This window comes from Pelobates fuscus, chromosome 2 (assembly GCF_036172605.1).
Source record: "Pelobates fuscus isolate aPelFus1 chromosome 2, aPelFus1.pri, whole genome shotgun sequence".
Lineage (NCBI taxonomy): Eukaryota > Metazoa > Chordata > Amphibia > Anura > Pelobatidae > Pelobates > Pelobates fuscus.
Window position 1 is genome coordinate 233801425 of NC_086318.1, and position 19721 is coordinate 233821145.

The 19721-nt window shown below is 44.2% G+C and overlaps 2 protein-coding genes across 3 annotated transcripts in view; one reads left to right on the forward strand and one right to left on the reverse strand.

The window, feature by feature from the left end:
- Positions 1–14126, reverse strand: part of MTFR2 (mitochondrial fission regulator 2) — a 32316-nt gene extending 18190 nt beyond the window's left edge. Inside the window, exons 1-3 of the mRNA XM_063441193.1 lie at positions 14017–14126; positions 10073–10210; positions 7291–7389 (exon numbers count right to left, since the gene is read on the reverse strand). Of these exons, the coding sequence (XP_063297263.1) occupies positions 7291–7389; positions 10073–10135 (162 nt within the window). The 5' untranslated portion in view covers positions 10136–10210; positions 14017–14126. The remainder of the gene's footprint in view (positions 1–7290; positions 7390–10072; positions 10211–14016) is intronic.
- Positions 14127–14135: 9 nt separating this feature from the next.
- Positions 14136–19721, forward strand: part of LOC134585733 (armadillo repeat-containing protein 1-like) — a 42754-nt gene continuing 37168 nt past the window's right edge. For both annotated transcript variants that reach the window (XM_063441194.1, XM_063441195.1), the window contains exons 1-2: positions 14136–14360; positions 15994–16159. In XM_063441194.1, the coding sequence (XP_063297264.1) occupies positions 16010–16159 (150 nt within the window). In that variant the 5' untranslated portion in view covers positions 14136–14360; positions 15994–16009. The remainder of the gene's footprint in view (positions 14361–15993; positions 16160–19721) is intronic.

Below are 19721 nucleotides of genomic sequence, written 5' to 3' on the forward strand. Positions count from 1 at the left end.
TGTTTACTTAAAAGGATTCTATAGGGCTTGTTAAACTGGGCAGGCGCGGGAATTTCAAAGTGCTCTCTAGTGGGGGCAGATTATGTGTCCCGCAGGGCCTTCACCTGCCCACACTAAGATGGCGGCGCCTAAGACCAAGATCTAGGCATGAAATAAATAGATTAAAAAAAAAAAAATGGGCGTGAAATGGGGAATCTAGAGGCATTTAGGGATGACTACGGGAACAAATAAATGCAGTGGAGTCGGGAGAGGTGGTTAAAAAACAAAACAGAACAAAAAACTGATGTGGCCATGACAGTTCCGCTTTAAAGGGACTACTTCGTATTACGCATTTTTCCTACACTTGACAATCTTGACAAAGTAGTCCCTACTTTTCCTTAGGTTGCTCTTTTTTTTTTTTTTTTTTTTTAATCTTTATTTGTGAATAAGCATTCAGGTAGAGAGGAATACAACACCATAACCTTTAAGTTCTCAGTACATTCGAGAGATATATAATGTATCAACATCATATTGTACACAGTATCAGTTACAGATTAGAATCACTTGATTTACAATAGCACGTAGGTGTTGCACGCAGGCAATAATCATTGTGATATGCTGATACATTGTTTTCATACTCTCCCCCTACAGCCCTTTTTTCTTTTCTGGTAAATTAGAGGAGAAAGGTATTCAGTGGAGAAAGATACAAGAAGGAGAGTATTAGCTAGAGGCCCCTGGTTCTAGAGGTGCCGCACCCTCCTACAGGGGGTCTAGAGTGCTTGAGCTTACCTATATATATTGCAGGATACTTAAACAAGGAAAGGAAAAAAGTTGCACCTACTAGATTAAAAATTACCGCACCGCGACATTGGTGAATACCCCGGTCCTCCTCCCACCATCCTCTTCAGCAGTGTATTGGCAAGTGCCTTAATTACGTATTAAATTGTTCCCATAAGTCCCAGACCTTGGTGAAAGTGGACGCAGAGTTCCTGACCTGAGTAGTTTGTTTGTCAATATAATGGTCTCTGATTTTATTAAGGATTAGGGAAACTGTTGTTGCCTCTAAGCCTGACTACTTCTGTGGCAGAGCCCTGCGGGTAGCTGTGTCTATTCGTGTCTGGTCAGGCCATCCGTAGGTCGAGAGCAGGCAAGCCCATGGGTCCAGATCTAGTCTCCTTTGCATAATCTGGGAGCATAGGTTTGTTACCCTTTGCCAAAAGTGCACTATTACGAGGCATGATCACCATACGTGAACGTATGTACCATTACCACCACACTGATGCCAGCATCTGTCAGTGGGATTCAGTTTCATATGGTACTGTTTCACTGGGGTCGTGTACCATCTAAATAATGTTTTATACAACTGCTCTTTGTACAGGCCTCCCAGATATCCAGCCATTTTATCCGCTCTAGAATCTCCCCCAGGTCAGCTTCCCACTGTTCTGTGTAGTGCAGGAATCCCCACTTGTTGGACTCAGAGCTAAGATGACCATGGAGTAGGGAGATTTGGTCTCTGATGTTTTGTCGAAACACATTTTTTCAAAGAACGTGATCGCTTTTGTTGCTGCTTTCTGAACCTTATTGTTTTTTGCAAAGCCGCGTATCTGCATATATCTGAAATAGTCCCAGGATTGTAGAGGGGCCAAGTTGTTCAAGTGATCATAAGTGACAACTTCTTTATTAAATGTAAATATGTACATATCTCAGCAGCCCCCTGGCATCAATCCCCTTATAGCCCCTTGCCCTCAGACCTGGTGGGAATACCCAGTTTCATAGTACTAGTGTTAGCGAAGAGGGGAGGTCTCCAAGGGAATATTTTTGCTGTGTTTGGTCCCATATTTGGATTTAGTTGATAATCACTGGGCAAGTTGTCAGTAAAATAGACCTTTGAATCTTTGGTACCCATATGTAAATTTGGGAAAGGTCCATTCCAGTCATCGGGGACGCTATCCACCCACCGTCGTTTATCAGGGGGTGAGTGCCATTGAATGAATAATAAAAAGTAACGGTGGGTGTGACAAAACTAACCTCGTCCAGGGTTCTTGGAGGGGCCTGCTGGCCAGCCTACTGCCTCAGAACTATGGGCCCTGCAATATACCTTGCCCAATGCACTTTAAAAGGCTCTGTTCATGTGAAGTATGTACTTTTGTACTCCACACAGAGAGACCGGTCGTTAGCCCTAATTCTCTGGAACTGTTTTGGGCATGGGGCCATGTGCATGGTGGGACAAAAATAAGATTTCCTGAATCCCTGAACTGATCTGGGTGATTTTTGGATATGTTGTCAGTTCACTCAGATGTAAGATTTATGGGGATATGTTGTGTTTTGGGGTACTTTTGGGGTTTTGTAAAATATGTGCTTTTTATGCTTGGGGATAATTACGTTAATACATTATCTACCTTAATTGTATCACAGGCAGAGGGGAGGGATTGTGTGCTGTATGTGGGATGGTCAGGCATTGTTACATTGTTTCTATTGGTCTGTACAATTTGTGTCCTGTGCCCCATCAGGTCCACTGGGTGTTCCTCTGGCCTGAAAAGTTGTATAAAAATCCAACCTATACCATTAAATTCTCAGATCATCTTGCACCTTCATGAAGTCTTGGCTCATGTTTGGGGGAATTGGAGACCTACACTCTGGGTATTGCTATAATCACTATCTCCCCAGAGTATAATCACTAAGCTCTTGTATGAGCTGTTCCTGCTCTCTGGATTAAGAGAGGTCTACCTACTGGAAGCTGGATCCTGGTCCAAAGTGGGTGGAGGACGGCGAGACCCCAACCAAGCTGTGGCGGTTCTAGGGGTCTGCGGTAGTTATGGTGCTCCAGCACAGTGCTTATGGTACTCGTCAGTAGCGATTGACGGAGGTACTCGGTCGGAGTGCCCGGCGGTCCGTCACAGTGGGGTAAACCCAATCCCCCCCCTGCTTTGGGTCTATACATAAGACTGCGGGCAAGCCTTGGACGTTTGTTTTGCCATATAAACATGCCCACTGCCTTTTGTATCCCTGCTAGGTCTCCCCTGGTAACTCTCACCAGCAGGGTTTGAAATAGAAATAGTAGACTGGGCAGTACGTTCATCTTAATGGCGTGGATGCGTCCCAACTAAGAGATCGATTTGTCTGTCCACTGTTACAGCTCTCTAACAAGGGTGCGGAAAAGAGGGGCATCGTTTTGGTTAAATAATAATGTAGGATCAGCTGTCAGACGAACACCCAAATAAGTGAATTCTTCTGTGGAATCTTGAAGTGATAGGTATTTTGGATTAGTGCCATGTCCGAGGGTCGAGAGGTGGAAGGGCACGGTATAATCCGTGTAACGTGTTGGTGGGGATTATACCACCTACACGTTACAAACTAGAGCGAGGCACGCTCTAGTAAATGGGAGTACGATACTTTCTATTCAATTGTCACCCACAAAGTTACCAGTATTTACTACACTATGTGGATTCTTCTGTCTGTTTATATGTTCTTTGTTTTAGACCATCAAGAGACGTGGACTACCTCATATTCATCCTAGGACGGGGATTATTCCGTCTATGCGCAAGAACAGCAGAGCTCTGTATTTAGCTCTGACAAATGTGAGTGCATATCTATATATTTTCTATTTCTTTACGGATTATTTACAGGATTACACTATTATTTTGTATATTCTTCTCTTTTTGAGGTATACCACTGAAATTGTATGACCATAAGGATTCGAGTACGTATGTTCGTATCACAATAAGGGCGCGGTTTCCTTTTCCTTTTTGTTCACTATTGTTTTATCACAAGGTGGGGAATCCTTGTGTTGGTTACTGCTGCCCATCTCATATTACTTATATCACTATAGCGAGCGCCTATACTCTGTCTGTTTTGTAATTAATATGCATATCCGATATCTCTCTATTAGCATTACATGTCTAGATACCATTTTACCTTAACATTACCACTTGCGTAACTGAGATGTAGGTGTAGTTTTCTTCATGTCTTATTTAACATATAGAGTGTGCATGTGTAGCTTGAATTTATTCCTGTGATTAGGTCTCGCCGATATTATCGGCTGATATTCTGTATTTTCGGCAATATCGGTATCGGCCTATAGAGATACCGATATTGCTGATAATACATACCAGGACTGCCGGGCCCATTACAAGCCTGGAAGTCCGGAAGGTAAGCAGTTACTTACCTTCCCAGCAGCTCCCTTCAGCTCCACTGTCTAACTCTCGCGAGTCCTGCAGCCGTCAGAGCAGTGCTACGGGTTACCATGGCAACACTTCGTGCTAAACACAGGCCGCGAGATTTAGACAGGGGAGCTGAAGGGAAGGTAAATAACAGCTTACTGCGGGCCCCCAATGCACAGTCCATGCCACACCCTCCCTGGCCAAGTAAGAAGCAGGGGGGTAGGGGGGACGGGACTAAAAATAAAAAATGCCGCCCCCCTCCCCCCCCATATTACATACCCACACACACGCTGAATTTACTATACACACACACACACACACACTACACACACTAAACAAACACACACTGCATTCATTAATTATATACACACACACTACACAAACTACATCCATTATATACACACACTGCATCCACTACACACACACAGCACCCCTGTCTATACACACTGCATCCACTACATGTGGCATGTATATTTTGTGCATTTACCTTTAGAAATAGTTTATTTTTTTTAAATGGTAAATGTACAGAATATCGGTAAGTTATCGGCTATCAGCCTGAAAGTTCACAGATTATCGGTATCTGCTCTGAAAAAAATCAATATCGGTCGATCCCTGTGATATTCTCGCTTTTTTTTGTAAACAAAAGAAAAAGTGCAGCATATTGTGAATACTCCTAACTATGCTTTGTTATTCTCTCTTGTGCTATATGTCCTCATTAAAACGTGTATTTAACCCTGCACTTTAAAAATAATATTTTTATTTTTTTTTACAATAATTTAAGTTTGTCGAGGGTGACCGTAATGTCTGCATGGTCTGACTAGGTTATGCTATTAATTTCTGAGTGTATGGCTTTAGTCACCCCATTCCCATTAAAAAAAAATTGTCTATTTTAGAGTATGCGTCATGAGGATTGGAGTAGAACATAAAGTCCTGGGTGTCAGGGTGTTGGAGTCGCCATACGCCTAGAAGGCCTGAATGGGTTTTGATTCATGCATGAGTTTATCTTGCCCTTCTCATCCCTGTGATCTAAAGGTACCCGGTTTAGAGCTTGTGTCGTCCGCCGGACATGGCACAGCATTAAAGTCTCCACCCACCAGCACTAGAAATGAGAGTTTGAAGGGTAGACCAAAAGGATGAGTCTGGTTCATTGGGGGCATAGACATTGATTATGTGGATCTTTGTATTACAGAGGGTACCCGCAACGTACAAGTACTGTCCCTCTGGGTCAGGTTGGGTTACAGTGATCTGGATAGGGCATCTCTAATAGATCAGGACTGCTACATCTGCCTTTTTATGTAGTGTTCGTGCTTCATGGCCATCAGTATATATTCTGTCTGTCAGTATGACGGGTGCTGACCTAGGGAGAGGTGTCTCCTGGAGGAGTGCTATATCCATTTTTTTTAGCTTTGAGGTCTCTTAACAGTAATTTACATTTGTTTAGGGTGTTGAGACCCTTAACATTAAGGGATAGAATTGTCAATGTCATGTCTACTTAGGGTGAGTTGCTGAGGGCCATTCGAGGTGGGGTGTTGGGGAGTGTCCCCTAGCGTTACGGGTGGAATCCAGGTGGAGTATAGGATTGTCAGAGAGTTAAGTAGAAAACAAGAGTTATAGAAACATGTAACAAAAACATAACCATGTACATAGATCGCTGGACTTACATTTTGCCAGAATAATTCGGGGGGGGTGCGCAACCCCTGTCGGGCAAAACCATGGTCCCACCAGGGTTGGCAGCTTTCCGCCACAATCCACTGCGTCTCTAAGTGCATTGCTCATAGTATCCCAAGAAGCGTGTGCTAGATGACAGTGTAAAGCACATGAATAACATTACATTGCTTCCTTTTCCCTCAAAAAGGGTTGTGTGATAACCCTAACTGTTGTAATATCAGAATTAGGGTAGGAGAACTTGTATTAAAGGACCACTCTAGTGCCAGGAAAACATACTCGTTTTCCTGGCACTATAGTGCCCTGAGGGTGCCCCCACCCGGCTCTGGAAAGGGGAAAAGGGGTAAAACTTACCTTTTTCCAGCACTGGGCAGGGAGCGCTCTGCCTCCGATCCTCCTCGCGTGCGCATTCAGCCGGTCACATAGGAAAGCATTTACAATGCTTTCCTATGGACGCATGCGCCTCTGGCGGCTGTCAATGAGACAGCCACTAGAGGATTTTGGGGAAGGCTTAACCCATTTATAAACATAGCAGTTTCTCTGAAACTGCTATGTTTATAAAAAAAATGGGTTAACCCTAGCTGGACCTGGCACCCAGACCACTTCATTAAGCTGAAGTGGTTTGGGTGCCTAGAGTGGTCCTTTAAACTTTGTGGAGCACCTTTAGATAGCCATGTGGCCTGTAGTTATGGGTGACAGATTAGAGGGGGTCTACAGCCGTAGCTGAGCTATTAAAAAAATAAGGTTTGAGCATGTGGGTAGGGTAGGTCAAGTATCTCAGTATAAAGGAAACAACTCTTGCCATCTTGGGTATCCCCGAGCAAGCGATACAGTCCCGTCTACCCCTATGGTGCCTACAGTTCGAGGTCTTGGGGAGAATACAAGAGAAAGCCATCTATGGGTTTTATCTCCCCCCCATATCTGGTCAGGACATAGTGTTAGGTGACCCATTGGGTCAGAACATTGCCCCCCTGGGCTCGTCACTCTCAAAGCCACGTAGAACTACCATGACAGCAAACCTTTTACAATTAGTATACCATAAAAATGCAAATAATGTAATTTGTCTTATATTTTAAAGAGAAATAGATCAGACCTGAAGTAAAAAAAAGAACTGATTCTGAAACAGGAAAAGAAAATGAAACATTAGAAGAAAGTTTAAGGTGACAGAACCACTTTACAATCGTAATCACGGTTTTAATGCAGTATGGTTATAAACACATTAAACAGATAAACCTCTGAATGTCCCATGTTTCAGCAAAAACACATGAATTGCTCACTAAAAGGCATATGATTCTTTGTTCATTTTTATTTAGTTATTTTGGCATTTTCATAATGCAACAAAAATGACAAGAACTCTCCAACCTCCAGCTTTTCATATTATTATATTATGTAATAAACTGAAAATGAAAGTGTATAATAAAATAAATTGAAAACAAAGAAAAGCATAGCAGAATATTAGGAAAAAGGTTTGCAAGAAAATTCATACCGGCAGATTAATTCCTCGTAATAACACTGGAAATATAGGAGACTCGAGAGCGCGAAGAATAGTGAGCCTGTTAGCGTAATTCTCCCATAATTGATCAAGCTGGATAAAAGATAAATAAAATTTTTACATATTGCAAAGTTAAAAATACATATCAATCAATTTTAATAAATCCTAATTACCCAAAATATAAGAATACCCTGCACTGATATTTCTATTGGCTCTACTTATCTGCAATAATCATACCCAAAGGAGAAGGTTCAAACTAAACTAACTTCAGGGGATAAAAACAAAAACAAAATAAAAAAATCAAACAAACAAAAAGAAACAAAAAAAAAAGCCAAGTTCATTTTGGTTACAAGTTCTTGCTCTCTATAATTAATTATTGAAAGCACTGTAGCATTATTTGATATATCCATAGTAATGTTACATGGGTATGTTCATTATTTCTGGTGTGTGTTTACTTTGGTTTCTGTTGGACGGCAAACAAGCCATACCAGAAATGTTTAATGAGCGGTCTTAAAAACCAACGGTCACCTCAAAACTATTTTAATGTAATAACACTTTCATCAAGTTTTGAAAGGAAATAGATTTTTACTTCACTTAAGCAGATTTTAAAAAAGTTTTTTGGCTACACAGGTGACGCATATTTCACTTGTGTGTTTCTTAACTCCCCCCCCCCCCCCATCCCCCCCTTTTTTGAATGTCTAACCCGCTTTTGTTTTACATCCCCCTTAGTGTATCTTATCCCCGGTTTTCCCCTTTGTGTGTCTCCCATGGTCTCCCCAGCACCTGTGTGTCTAACTGCCCCCTGCCCCTTTGTGTCTACCCCCAGCACCTGTGTCTTTTCCCCCCTATGTGCGTCCACAGAAGCTGGGTTAGCTAGAAACAAAAGTGATTTAACTCCTAAAAGACAGATAATTGGTTAGTGAGAATCCAGGGACAATCTATAAACCAAAAATGCTTTATTAAAGGCGCACTATAGTCACCTGAACTAAAGCTTAATGTACTTTTCACTGAATGCTCCCCAAAGAGATTCATTGATTCAATGCACCTCTATGAGAAGATGATGTTGATTCTTGCTGCGCATACAGAGTAGCCTCCCAATGCTTTCCTATGGGAAAGCATATGCTTGACTGAGAGCCTAAATTTTAATTATCTTAGGTGGAGCCACCTGCACGACATTGAAATAAAGGTAAGTTTGAAACCTTTAAAACAGTGAAAAGGAGATCCGGACAGCGAATGTTTTTTTTAACACTATAGTGTCAAGAATTCACATTTGTATTCCTGAAACTATAGTGTTCCTTAAATGGACACTATAGATACCCAGACCACTTCAGCTCATTGACGTGGTCTGGGTACAATGTCCCTATTGCTTTGTCCTCCAATGTAAAACATTGCTTTTTTTTGAGAAATTGCAATGTTTACATTGCAGGACTAAGACAGCCCCTAGTGACTTTTGGTTGCCTTATGCTAGATTTCCTTACGCTCTGCAATAGACATCCAGCTTCAGTTAAATCTCCAAGCATTGATTTGATGCTTTCCTATGGGGAGGGCCTAATGTGCTTGCGGCGCTTACTGCGCATTAGGTCCCCCTGTCGGAAAATAAAGTGTGCTTAGAGTGTCCCTTTCATTGAGTGTTCATGTGTTGTATTTAGTATTATATGGAGTCAACTCCAGTGTCCATTTAGTTGAGTAAAACGGAAAAAATCATATAAGTGGGTAGCAAGCAGCTAGAATATATATTAGGTATTAGAAAACGTATTTTATTAACATACAATTATTGACTTGGCGTTCAGATACAAAGTATGCAGGGCTTTGTTGGAGGATCTAGGCGATTGTGTGCATGCACCTTTTGCCCTCCAAGCATGGACAAAAGTCAGTCTGTGGGCACTGTTAATCCAAAATGATAAAGGAACACATACACAATCCATCATATATATGAGAAACTATTAAAATAATTTTAAATCGGATGAATAACATTTGTTTCTAAAATTATTCAAGAGAGAGAACAAAATAAAAATAAAAAAGTTATTCTGATCCAAGGTTGACAATGCTGGAATTTTACTAGCATGATTGTTAAAGGACCACTATAGTGCCAGGAAAACAAACTCGTTTTCCTGGCACTGTAGTATTAATAGGTCCCCCCCACCCGCCAGGCTGAAGGAGGAAGGGGTTAAAGGCTTACCTTTCTCCAGCACCGGGCTCGCTCGGTGCTGGGGACTCTCCTCCTCCGGTCGTCATCGGCTGAATGCGCGGCAATATATAATTAATCGTGCAAATGAGTATAGCCTGTATTTTCCAAGGAAGGTGGCAACCCTATTCTGATCACAGAGCATAAATCAGCACAGCCAGGGTAGAATTTCCTAGAAGGCTACAGAGTCCGTGGCCTACAGGTGGCAAGCATGAGAGGTTTGGCACAGCCGGTGGGGAGATCAGGTCCCTCAGGTTTTAACCCTTCATATGTAAACATAACAGTTTCAGAGAAACGGCTATATTTACATTTGGGGTTAATCCAGCCTCTAGTGGCTGTCTTCCAGACAGCCACTAGAGGTGCATCTGTCGCGCATGCGCATTCGGCTCCAGTGATGTCGGACAGGGAGGAGAGAGGTCACCAGCGCCGAGCGAGCCAGACGTTGGATTAAGGCAAGTGGCTGAAGGGGTTTTAACCCCTTCAGCGTCACAGGAGGGGGACCCTGAGGATGGTGGCTTTGTTTTCCTGACACTATAGTGACCCTTTAACATTTTTCAATGATGAAATGTGAACAGTGAGCAGTTTGCTTACCTGATCACCTGGTATTCCCAGATATTCCAAAAGCTGTCTTATAAGATCCAAAAGCAAAGACATTTAGAAGCCTCAGATGAATCAATGCAGAGAACACTAGATTACTTCAGATTGCACACATTCTAAGCATTCGGTCATCTGAAAATCAATGGAAAAAATGTGATTATACATAGTAGGGAGCCCTGAAAGGATAGGTTTATTATATACATAGAAAGATTAGAGAATTACAAAACATGGTGGATATGTTTTCAATTACTAGTTAGTAAGGCTTCATTTAAATCAATGGTTATCAATGGAATGATGGGACCAGGGTGGCTAGATGGTGGTTTTAACCCTATAGAGTAAGGAATACATATTTGTGTTCCTGACCCTATAGTGCTCCTTTAATGCCAACTCAATCGATATATAGAAAGACAAAATAGAGACTACTTTGTCTCAGTATATTTCGTATTTTGCACAGCATCCTTTTGTCAAGCTTGTCAATAACAGCTGTAGTGAAAAAGCAGCCTATGGAGGGACCAGTGGTCTCCTCCATAGACCTCAGTGCTGTACACAGTGCGCGCATATGTGAGAATACAGTGCTGACATCAGCTCCAGGCAGCTGAAGTGCCAGGAGCTGAAGAGGGTGCGGTGGAACAAGATGGCGGCATTTGAGGACAGGTTCAGATAAGTAAAATCCATCATGCCCACTAGGGGATGCACCCCCCCCCCTACCAGGAGACTAAGTGGTAACCAAGAAGAAGTTGCCAGGGAGCTGGTGGGTGGTGGGGTGAAGGGAGAAGCAGTGAAATGCCAGTAAAAAAAAAAAATGTACAGTGTATAGCTAGGTGAGTGTGACTAGTGACCGGTGTAACTCGGCTATTACACACGAATATTGAGAATGGAACAATATGCCTAGCCCTTAATAACTAAACTGGTATCATGGCAATCAACATAAAAAGTTTAAAAGTAGGAACAATGTCTAAGAGTGGTTAGTCGTAACGGTAAGCATTGGTGGCAAGTGGATACTCTAGAAGGAGAAGCAACACCTTGCTTCTGGACACAGTCCCTCAGCTTGGGGCTCTGTCAGGTAAAGCTTGTGGAGATGCTCAGTGCATAAACTCCCGCATGGCGGCTAGGTCCAGCTGGGCCAGGCCTGTTCCGGCTGGTTTTGGGGTGTCCTCAGGTGCATAGTTGCGATTTTAGCTCCTGAGAAATACGCACTCAGAAGGTAGTCCCTCTGTGGATGAAGAGAGGTACTCGTGGGGTCTCCCATCTATAGGGAATGTCTCTTATGCAAAGGTGTTGCCGGAGGGTTGCACAGCCTTATGCCATGTAAGAGTGCTCTCCGTGAGGTGTAGGAATATTGACAGCGAGGAGCTCTCAAAGAGCAGTGGTTTTTCCACCAGAGAGCAGCAAGGCCCTATTCTGGAGAAACTGAAAGCAGAGAATGAAGTCTGTAGTTGCCGTCACTGGTGCCTTTGCCTGTTTTGACAGCCGAAACACTCCATCTCGCCTGTTTAGTCGGCATCAGGATAGCAAACAGGCGTCTGATGAAGTGGGGTAAATCAGCGAAACCCACAGACCCGGTAATGCCCCTAATCTTTAGGTTGTGTTGTCTCCGTTGCTCCTATATTGCGTTCAGACTGTGGTAGTGAGTAGCTTTCACTAGAAGCCAGCCATTGTTCAACTACAGCAAGTCGGATGTCTTCGGTGCTCGCGGAAGCAATGTTCTACCAGCATCCATTTGAGCAGGTCGGCAGTTACCGGGTCCCAGTTTTTTTTGAGGGTTCTGCTTTATGCTCTGTTGGTAAGTCAGATGATGCCGCCTCATTAGGATCGATAGTAAATTACAATGATGAGTAAGAGTCACCTGCCAGTGTCATCTTGTCCCATGTGACCTTGTGTGAACTCCAAACCATCTCTCTTATATCCATGCTGGTAGGGAGTTTATCGGCTCTTGATTTTTTCGTTTTGCAGCCCAGTATATCGATTGCGATTTTCACCGGTTTAGAGACAGAGCTAAGAGAATACATCTGTTCTGTTCCCTTGCTAGCTCCGACCCCTCTCCATTCCTTTTTTTTAATAATAAAATCTATTTTACTTTCTAATGCCCTATTGGGCACTAACAGCATGTCCACCCCCTTTACACGAAAAACCTGTTAAAAAAAAAAAAAAAAAAAATACTTACCTAAAAAGAATGCCGGGCAAGGTTTTTCCATGCCCGTTCAATCATCATGCCACATCATTTCTTCCCTCTCCGTATTCCAAACAAATGTTTCTCATAGAAAACATTTGACTGGACTAATTACCAGACTCAGAGTGCATGAGTGTGTTCTGAGCGGGAGTGGATGAACAAAAAGGGAGATCATTATTTAAAAACAAAAACACAAATAGCTGTGAATGCAGGGAGGGAGCACGCCAAGAGTAAATGAGTGAGAGTAAATCTAGCCATACCCTTGCTGCATGGGTTTTTTAAAGCTCATTACGTATGTCTGATCAGAGACATGCTTTCTACACAGAAGTGCAAATAGCTCTGTATGAGCAGCATATCAAATGAATTACACATACAGAGGATTCCTTGCACCATGACCACTTCTAAAAACAGAAATGGTCGTGGATATTGGAGTAACCAATCATCTGATACTGAGGTGCTGTAAATCTTTAGAACATCCACCTTACAAAACATAATATTAAAGGAACACAAACATTACTCCTGACACTAGAGTGTTACAAAATCACTATTTAGGTGCCCAACCCCCCTTGCCTCCCTTTGAAAATGTATTTTACTCAGAGATTAATGTCAGGCGAATGAGTGGAGACGGTGACCGTCAGTGCTGCGTCCCAGCGGCTGGCAGGACCCAGGGAAGGAGCCAAAATGTTACTCCTACTAATCTAGCCCTCTAACATACTAACCCTGTGTGTGTCTCTCTCTATAAATGCCCATTTTCCAGGTTGTGCTGTGTGATGCCTGTAGCTCAGGTTAGCTGAATGCACACCGCAGTGTCTGAGCAGTGCGGGCAGTGTGGGTCAGTCAGGGTGCGGGCAGTGTGGGTCAGTCAGGGTGCGGGCAGTGTGGGTCAGTCAGGGTGCGGGCAGTGTGGGTCAGTCAGGGTGCGGGCAGTGTGGGTCAGTCAGGGTGCGGGCAGTGTGGGTCAGTCAGGGTGCGGGCAGTGTGGGTCAGTCAGGGTGCGGGCAGTGTGGGTCAGTCAGGGTGCGGGTCAGTCAGGGTGCGGGCAGTGTGGGTCAGTCAGGGTGCGGGCAGTGTGGGTCAGTCAGGGTGCGGGCAGTGTGGGTCAGTCAGGGTGCGGGCAGTGTGGGTCAGTCAGGGTGCGGGCAGTGTGGGTCAGTCAGGGTGCGGGCAGTGTGGGTCAGTCAGGGTGCGGGCAGTGTGGGTCAGTCAGGGTGCGGGCAGTGTGGGTCAGTCAGGGTGCATGCAGTGTGGGTCAGTCAGGGTGCGGGCAGTGTGGGTCAGTCAGGGTGCGGGCAGTGTGGGTCAGTCAGGGTGCGGGCAGTGTGGGTCAGTCAGGGTGCGGGCAGTGTGGGTCAGTCAGGGTGCGGGCAGTGTGGGTCAGTCAGGGTGCGGGCAGTGTGGGTCAGTCAGGGTGCGGGCAGTGTGGGTCAGTCAGGGTGCGGGCAGTGTGGGTCAGTCAGGGTGCGGGCAGCGTGACTCAGTCAGGGTGCATGCAGTGTGGGTCAGTCAGGGTGCGGGCAGTGTGGGTCAGTCAGGGTGCATGCAGTGTGGGTCAGTCAGGGTGCGGGCAGTGTGGGTCAGTCAGGGTGCGGGCAGTGTGGGTCAGTCAGGGTGCGGGCAGTGGGGGTCAGTCAGGGTGCGGGCAGTGGGGGTCAGTCAGGGTGCGGGCAGTGGGGGTCAGTCAGGGTGCGGGCAGTGCGGGGCGGTCTGTGTCAGTCGGGCTGCATGCAGTGCGGGCAGTGTGTGGGGAAGTGTTGCCCGCGGTTGTTACCTGGCGGTGCAGTCAGTCGGAGTAGCGGGTGCAGGACGGTTGGCTGGAAGGATGCACTGTATGAGGAAGTACTAATCTGAGAGACGCACGAGACACATTCAAACTCAGCGCCGCGAGAACGCACACTACACTCTGATTGGTCGGTTTTGTTTTGCGTGCGCTGCTCAGCCAATCATACGCAGGGTGTAGACGTTGCTGCGGTGTCGGTCGGGCTCCATCCAGCCTGTCAGCGTGTACTGCCCGGGGTGTTGAGGACAAGGAGCGCACTGTGTGGTGACCGGACCGCCAGGACACGGGAGCGATATAACGGCCGCTCTGACACGGACTGCGTCACTGGAGCAGAGGTAGAGCGAGCTCTGTGTGTGGATGCATAGTGTGCTGGGCAGAGACCCCGTATTAAATTGTCACCCTCTCAGAATTGTACATTATGATTTTACCCACTCACCCAGCCCTGTCTGTCTCTCTCCCAAGTCCCACTCCCAACCACTCATACCCGGCTCTGTCTCTCCTAACACCCTGAAAGGGCAACTGTCACCTTACCGGACACTGTAGGCTCCCAGACCAGATGGTGTAATTGAAGCAGTCTGGGTGCAGTGTCCCTGTCAGTCCTGCTATGTAGATACAATGTATTTTGTACACATACAGTGATTACATTGCAGAGCGTCCCCACGCTCTGCATGGAGGTGCTGAACTTCCCCCATAGAGATACATTGATTCAATTCATCTCTATGAGGAGATCCTGGTTGGTGCAGCGTTTTGCAGCCAATCCTACGGAAAACATTGGATTGGCTGAGATCGTCAAGCTTGATAATTCAGCCATAGAGGCAGGGCCAGTCGAGGTAAGACCGCATAGGAAAAAAAAGGGGAGTAAAACCACCATTTCCTTACGAACAGAAGGGGTCGTCACCTAAACACACACACACCACGAGGGACAGACCCATACACTCACACATTGCTTGATTTAAAGGACCAATATAGGCACCCAGACCACTTCAGCTTAATTAAGTGGTCTGGGTTCCAGGTCCATCTAGGGTTAACCCTGCCTGCTGTAAACATAGCCTTTTCAGAGAAACTGCTATGTTTACATATGGGTTAATCAGCCTCTATTGGCTCTCATTGACAGCCGCTAGAGGCGCTTCCGCACTTCTCACTGTGATTTTCAAAGTGAGAAGACGCCAGCGTCCATAGGAAAGCATTGAGAATGCTTTCCTATGGACTGACTGCGCGCACGGCTCTTGCCGCGCATGCACATTCAGCCAAAGGATGAGGAGGAGAGTCCCTAGCGCTGAGGGAGCCCAGCGCTGGAGAAAGGTAAACGTTTAATCCCTTCAGCCAGGCAGGAGGGGGGCCATGAGGGTGGGGAGACCTATGAATACTATAGTGCCAGGAATACAAGTTTGTTTTCTTGGCACTATAGGGATCCAGTGGGCGACCGACTGGTGGATTGTGCAGGCAGGCGGAATGCCTGGTGATTATGGAGGCGGGTGGTCATGGAGGTGGGCAGCTGGCTTTGCGTATTGTTGCTGACAGCGATAGAGCTGTGATGTTCCTTGCTTTGCACCCCTGCGCGCCCCTTAGTGAGGCTCGGGCCAGAATATGATGTCATATCCCTGCCCCGGTCTCATTAAATGGTGCGCAGGGGAGCAGAGAAAGTGACAACACAGCTTCCTTGCCGCCATCCTTCTATTTGCGCAGCCAGCCACCCTTCTTCACGACCCCCCAGCATGCTGTCCGCCTCCATAATCCTCCAACTTGCCGACAGCCGCCCACCTCGTAGGTAAGGGGCTTGCATATCCCACGCGCCAAGGCAAAATTCCTAGGAGACATGGCCAAGGGCCTCAAGGCGCCCTGCCCAAGGGCCTCATGAAACAGTTAAATCAGTTAATGCAACACTGTTACTGGCAGGTGAAGCTAAAACTTGACTGATATCTACTATATATAGTTGGATGTGAAATGTCCTGTGTTGTTTCTTTATAGGTTGATTTTATTTAAGATGGAGGCTATGTCTGTTGTGAACCATTTGAGGAATCTTGCTTCAGACCCTCAGAATAGAGCAAGTATTATGAGAGATAAGAGCTGCCTTGCAGGTCTCATTCTGTTTCTTGACCATCGTGAAGCATGTGTGGTTGAGTCTGCACTAAAGGTGAGTGGTAATGAAACATGTCACAGATGATATTGTGCTCAATTATCATTAACTGATACTTAGTTATAGGTAATAACCATCAGTTAAAGAGACCCTGCACCCTTTGCTTTGTTAAAACTGCATTTACTGTGAAAAGGAAGTTTTCCCTTATGTCCTTAACCTCCCTGGCGGTAATCCCGAGCGTGGCTCGGGGTTAATTTTCAGTACCAAAAGCGGTAACCCCGAGCCATGCTCGGGATTACACTGTAGTATCACTTACCTTGTCCCTATGAGCCCCTGGTGTCCTCCCGCAGTGTCCTCTGCCCGATGCTGGCATCCGTATTCTGAGTTCCCTTTCCCTGCTGTGGGGATATTTATGGGATAATAATAGTAGTAAACAGTTGAGAATTGCCCACTATTTCTTATCGTGTAAGTGAAATGTATTCCATATAAATAACATCACAATTTGTTATAAAAATAGATACAATTTATTGTGACAATTTAAATAATAATAATATGTAACATGCGTGACAATAATCAATGAATATTCTGTATAACATGGTATGCAATTAATGGCAATACATTCCACTGGCTAACATAGCAATTGTCAAGACAATGATTTATGATGGGCTTCACAGAGAAACGAAAGTTTCACACAGAGAAAGCTTCCAGCGAATAGCCATAAAAACTTTAGCTTACAGCTAGACCTCCTAGGTAATTAAGACCTATTCTCATGTAATTTTTAAATAAAATAACATTTAAAGCAGCTCATTAGTCATTTCCTGGAACCATCCAATAAGAGTAATCTATTATGTTCTATAAGCAGAATCTTAACTTGCCTAAACAGATATTTTATCTTATTTTAGAGCAAATCAATACACCTGGATAAATATCACGATATGCTAACATGTGTTATGTCACATAAATACATAATTATTCATTTCTATCTGCAGAATAGAAAGTTTATAAATATATACTTCTTAGTTAACTAAGATTTCTAAATATCGAAATCTAATCGTGATTTATCCAGTCATATATCATGCTATTACAAAATTTTAATTAATTTAGATTAAATGAAGCCAGTATATTTACCAGTTAAAGATATTCTCATCAGATATTCTCAGGTAGCTAAGTGTCAAGGAATGTTTCTTTCTCGCTCTCACTCTGCTTTTCTTTCTTAGCCTGCTTCCGACTGCCTTGCCCTTTGCTTTCTCTGCTTTGCTTTCTCTGCATACCTCTCTCTTCCCTTTGTCTTAACTTTTTAAAGAAAAATTCACTAGATGATAGACCAATAGAAACACTGGGGGTGTGGTTACCTTCCAGATAACAATTTAAGTATTTGGTCGATAGAGGGCAGTCTCGTCCCACTAAACATTCCTATCCAGGAAAGAGTTAACTTTTCCTGGTGGCTATTTTGACGTCATTTACCTTATCTTTATAGTTGTCTATAACTCAAGTTTTCTGTCAGTTCAAGAGTTTCTTTGGGCTTTCTTCAGACTATGTGTCTGGCAAATTCTGCTATAATTTCTAATATGACAGTTATAACTAAGTATGACCCCTAAACTTACAATGGGACGTTACACAACATCGAAAGTAAAATTAAATTATTTAATCTTCTCTGTCACAAATGTCTGGGTTTTAAAATTTATATTCCATTAGCATTTAGCTAACAGTCTGTCCATCCCCCGTTCTCATCTCTTATCAACAGGTTTGTATATACTAAGCATTCCTTAGCTTCTGGCAAAGTGGTTAGTTTTACAGAAAGGATAGAAATTTTGTGTCTCTTTGTTAACTTGAAAATAACAAAATGGAGTCTGGTCTGTTCAGAGTGACTCAGCATATACACTTTAATTTCTATCATAGCACAAAATGTCTGCCGATATAAATACCCTGACACTGCGAGCACCGCCTGATAGGTGAAAAAAAAAAAGTACAAATCCACATAATACATAGTAATACATTGTGATACAGTGTAATCTGATATGATTACATTACTGTATCAAACTTTTTCACCTCAGTTTTGTCCCAGTGCTTTGTCCAGCGTCCTGCCTGCGCTTTTATTTATTCCTAAGAATTACAAGCCTTCAAATTTACATACAAAATTACAATGTACTGCTTTAACATAATCAGAGCACCAGGGAGGTTAAGGGGTTTCTCCAATGCTTGAGTTGGCCATGGTGCTTGGAGTCTTATTGTACAGTGTTTCACTATAGCCCTTTGCTGCCGGAGGTGAAACCTTTTGTTCAGAACCAAATCTTAAAGGGGCACTATAGTCACCAGAACAACTACAGCTTATTGAATTTGTTCTGGTGAGTAGAATCATTACCTTCAGCCTTTTTGTTGTAAACACTGTCTTTTCAGAGAAAATGCAGTGTTTACATTACAGCCTAGTGATAACTTCACTGGCCACTCCTCAGATAGCTGCTAGAGATCCTTCCTGGGTCATGGCTGCCTAAAATGCATCCAAACATTCAGTATCTCCTCCCTCTGCATGCAGAAACTGAACTTTCCTCATAGAGATTCATTGATTCAATTCATCTCTATGAGGAGATGCTGATTGGCCAGGGCTGGCTCTGCCCCTGATCTGCCTCTTTGTCAGTCTCAGCCAATCCTATGGGGAAGCATTGTGATTGGATCAGGCTACCACTTCTGATGATGTCAGCAGACTGCTTTTTTTTTTAGGCAAACAGCATGCAGAGTTACAGCTTCTGGCTTGAATATATACTATATTTATGGAGGCATGAGGGGCCCAGAGGGGCTAGATGGGGGTGTTAACACTATACGGTCAGGATTACATGTGTGTGTTCCTGACCCTATAGTGATCCTTTAAGGCAACACTACAAGCACGATAATGCTACAGCGCTCTGTTATGCTTATGTACTATTATTCATATAGTGCTAACAAATTCCCCCCCATACACACATTGTCAGTAATTAAACAATTTTAGAACAGCTTGACATGACTAGGTGCCACTCCCTACCTCCACTTTATCTAAAAGAGAACAGAAAAATCCTGCTTGGGAGCTTCTGTTCGTTATTCTGAGATAGCTTACAGTGCAGGGATAGATCATAGGCTGGGAATGCCAGCTGATCATTCTCCACCAATAAGCTAACCCTGCACCCCATGGCTAAGCTTAGTGCCATCGTACTGCCAAAACAGCTCTGATACGTTGAGTTATGGACTCCACAAGTTCTATGGTATCTTGTAGCAAGTTCTTAGAAGTAGGGGTGTATTGGATTTGTTGTTCCAGCACATCCCACAGATGCTCAATTGGATGGATGTCTGGGGAACATGGAAACCAAGGCAACACCCTGAACTCTTTGACAAGTTCCTCAAACCATTCCTGAACAATCTTTGTAGTGTGGCTGGGTGCATTATCATGCTGAAAGAGACCACTGCCATCAGAGAACACCATTGCCATGAAGGAGTGTAAGTTGTCAGCAACAATCTCTAGGTAAATGGTTTGTGTCACAGTAACATCCATATGAATGACAGTATATTAGTCCATAGTGCATCCTGCTGCTATCTCTACCCCAGCTAATCGACACACATGCACCCGACCATCCACCTGATCCAAAATAAA